The sequence below is a fragment of the Gavialis gangeticus genome, unplaced genomic scaffold (assembly GCF_001723915.1).
Source record: "Gavialis gangeticus isolate Ggan-Ray unplaced genomic scaffold, GavGan_comp1, whole genome shotgun sequence".
In the NCBI taxonomy this organism is placed as follows: Eukaryota; Metazoa; Chordata; order Crocodylia; family Gavialidae; genus Gavialis; species Gavialis gangeticus.
The window spans coordinates 71,493,652-71,497,407 of NW_017729033.1; the positions used below are offsets into that span (position 1 = coordinate 71,493,652).

General features: G+C 44.5%; 1 protein-coding gene across 1 annotated transcript in view; it reads right to left on the minus strand.

The window, feature by feature from the left end:
* CHIC2 (cysteine rich hydrophobic domain 2) overlaps nucleotides 1-3,749 on the minus strand; it is a 40,575-nt gene extending 36,826 nt beyond the window's left edge. The window contains exon 1 of the mRNA XM_019526443.1: nucleotides 3,548-3,749. Within this exon, the coding sequence (XP_019381988.1) occupies nucleotides 3,548-3,666 (119 nt within the window). The 5' untranslated portion in view covers nucleotides 3,667-3,749. The remainder of the gene's footprint in view (nucleotides 1-3,547) is intronic.
* Between the last annotated feature and the right edge of the window lie 7 nt (nucleotides 3,750-3,756).

Below are 3,756 nucleotides of genomic sequence, written 5' to 3' on the forward strand. Positions count from 1 at the left end.
AGCATGCCCAGGACAGATGTAATGCACAAGAAAGTTTGCTGCGCCTAAAATATCTACCTGAACTGTACCTAACCTATGATTTTTCAAAGTTCAATAAACTGGGCGAATTTCAATACAGATATCAAAAGGGCATGTAGCCGACAGATGCCTAATCATTATCAAATTTCAAGTTCCTGCTCTAAACACAACCGCTAAACCTTTTCGAATGAAAGGTCACCAGAATGGAACATGGAAAAAATAATGTATTTTTCAAAACAGTTGCATCCTATTGGCTGAAAATTGCCAAAGATTATAAGGCTAAGGCAGGCAGACAGCACAGAAAATTTCAACACATGTAAACTTTAAGCAACCGATAGTAGCACGGAAGTATCCACAACTTTAAAAACAGACAATGTTATCAGCTCCAGGTCATCATCGCGGGTCATATCTAAACTGTGGCCATTCTAATAACCAACTCACCCAACCAATAACCACTTCCTCTGAAGTAATTTCTATGTTACTATTCTATTGGCTGTGATGAGTCAGTGTTGTAAAAGAATGGATCCACAAATCAAGAATTTTGATTGGTAGATGACTCACCCCCAGTGTCACTGGTAGTTCAGACATCAATAGCCAAAAGACTCCCCATAACATTACTCTCTTTTTCAGTCCATTGTGCGGAGGCATCATCAAAAGCAAAAATAAAGAGTACAGGAGAGTCCTTATAGCATAGGAACAGTGGGATTTAGGCTCCCTCAAAGCAGTTCCTCTTCTCATAGTCAATCTTTCATAGAACACTTAATCTGCAGAAGTACATACACATCCTACTTCGCCCGTGCTCTTGTCCACCCTAGTCTTTTAATCACTAACATCTTAATCACTATCATGCTTCTTACATACAAGTACTTCTGTAGTCCCCTTCATTCTCCTGGAACCTCAAAGAAATGGTTCTCAAGTACCTGTGTATGCATGTGTGTTAAACAGTTTCCTGAGCTCCAATCTCAGAGCACAGGGGAGCTGAAAAAAATATTACCATGTGCTGCCATTCAAACAAGTGCCTTAGGTACACAGAGACTAAGCTAACTCCTGAGTCTTCACACAGGATCTTTGTACACATAACCCTCTTACCTTTCTCACACTTTCATGTACTTACCTGAACTATTCAGTATTGCTACTGAAGTCTCTCATCCTGCACATTCACCTTTCACACCACACTTTCCTTCATCACCCCTACCACTCTCACCTCTAATTCCCACAAGCTCTTGTTGTCGTCTGATCTCATCCCCTTACTGCTCACTTTATCTCTATCTTTCACAGCTTAATAGTTTCATATTCTGAAAATGTATTTGCTACTTACCTGTCTGTATTTTAACATATAATAGTGAAGGCCTATATTTTAACATGTAATACTGCAGGCTATCAATAAGGCTATACACCCAGTATACCAAATGATGTAGAAAGACAAAATTAAATGTATTAACTGAAAAAGAAAAATGAATCAGACAGATAATTATGTGCCAAATGCTTTGAGCAATCAATAGGAACACCACGGAAACCTGTCACTGAACACAAAGGTTCTTTTCTTCCTTCTCTCAAGCATATAGTTTTCAAATGCAATGAAGATCAGTTCCTTCTTGGTCAGACACTGCAGCAAATGCATTTTGCTGACAACATTCCACCTCCCAGTTGCCCACATCTAGAAATGCACTTCAATATATAAGTGTAAAAATAAGGACCTTATGTTTTCAAATTCATGTATTTAATGATTTTTTTTATAACTTCATACGATCTAAAGTACCTCTGAGAACCTGCAAGTATTAATAGTACTTTAGAAGAGGGACATCAGTACTGAACAGCTTAGTAGCAGCATGAAACAAAGTACCACAGCAAGCACTATGATCCAAAAGTCATAGACCTCAAAACAGAAGTTTTAAAGAGTGAGAATATTTAACCCCCTACATTTTCTTTTTTCTCTCTCAACTCAGTGCAGTAGGGTAAAGGTCTTCATACCTCAAGCTTTTTTTTGTACCGTATTCTTCTGTTTTTCCTTGGTCATTTAAAAATATGTCCCTAATATTTAAAAGGACTCTTACATACATCCCATGTCCTTTTCCCATTGGATGAAGTCAGGTAGCACTTCTACCTTTCTGACATGAATTTGTAGTCATAGAAATCATGAAGTTTCCCAGACCTTCAAATTAAACAACCTATTTGTCAATTAAGAAAAAAATAAATACCATGTACAGTATCTGATCCATCTGTAAGTTCACTGGATATAATAATGAACTTGTATCTTTGAAAAAGATCCAGCTTAAATAAAACTGTATGCACATAACGAAAGTTATATCAGCTAAGAGAAAACTTTTATTTCTTAAACTTTTCTCCCTGTGAATGTTTTCATTTAAGAAAACATGATGATGATATTAAGAATGAACTGCAAGTGGGTTGCAATTAGTCAGAAATAGGGAAAAGACTTGCAACAGGATTTTTTTTTTTAATTGTCTCTGATTTTATGGAGCTGCAGTCAATATAATTTTCTGGAGGGGGGTGGAGCAAAAGGGAGAAAGGAAAGGACTCAATTGAAGGACCTCAGAACATGTCTAATAGTGAATGCGACACAGATTGATGTAAATCAAATACTTTTTGAAGGGCAGACTTTGGTATTTCATTGGTATGCCCAAAAGTTTGAGTCCAGGCATTTTCATGAACACATTCTTGAACACCATCCTGACCAGCTGGCAGGCCCGTCAGCCCCAACCCACAGCTCTTTTATTAGCCACAGCACAGGTGATGCAAACTTCCTCATGCTTCCCACTAACAGGTTTGGATCTGGTTGTGTAGGACCCACCCTCAAGGGATTAGAGGGGGAAGTTCAGCCTTTACTTTTATTTAGTGCTTTACCTTCCAAATACAAAACACTGTGAGGAGTGTAATCATGGGTATGGTTTTACACAAGGGCCACCTCCCCACTAGAAACGAGCTAGAACCACTGACAGATTTCACGCAGGCCCAACCGCCACCAAACAGTAAGGACTTTTGACCCCTGCCACAAGATGCAAGTGATGGAAGTTACCCTACCAGGAGAGCCTGCCCTCCCTCTCGACAGGATCCCCTCCCTTCAACACCTCCCAGCCCCGTCCACTCACTCTCAAACAAGGCCTGAGCCTTCTGCCATTTCCCTGCTTCTTTCCACCGAAACTCTTCCCCCACCCCCGCCTTTAAATGCCATTAACCACATGAAAGCAGCACCGCGACCGCAGGGCTCTCCCAAGGCAGCTCCAGGGCTCGCGGCACCAGTGTCACAATAGGTGCGGGTGCGGGAGGCCCTCGACTCCGCCGCCGCCGCCGCCACCTCCAACTCCAAACCGGCCCGGCGCTGGCGTGATCCTAGGGCCGCCTCCCCCGAGCCCCGGCAGCCGGAGCGCAGAGACGAGCCCCATTCCGGGCAAGCACGGGGGCGCCGGGCCGCTGCCCCACTTCCGCCACCACCTGCCTCACCCCGCCCCAGCGGCCGCCGCCTCAGGAGAGTCCCGCACGGGAACAGCCCCGGCCCCGGCGCGGCCCTTACACGGTGACATGGCCGGAGCCGCGCACCACCACGGGGTCGGGCGAGTACTTGAGCAGCTGCTCCTCGAGCGCGCGCTCCTCGTCCTCCTCCTCCTCGTAGATCTCGTCGAAGTCCGCCATGACCACGCCGCGCCGGCAGAGAACAGCCGGCCAAGGGGAGCAGCGAGGCCGAGCCGGCGTCGCTGCGGCGCCGGGGCGGAAGCGCCCGTG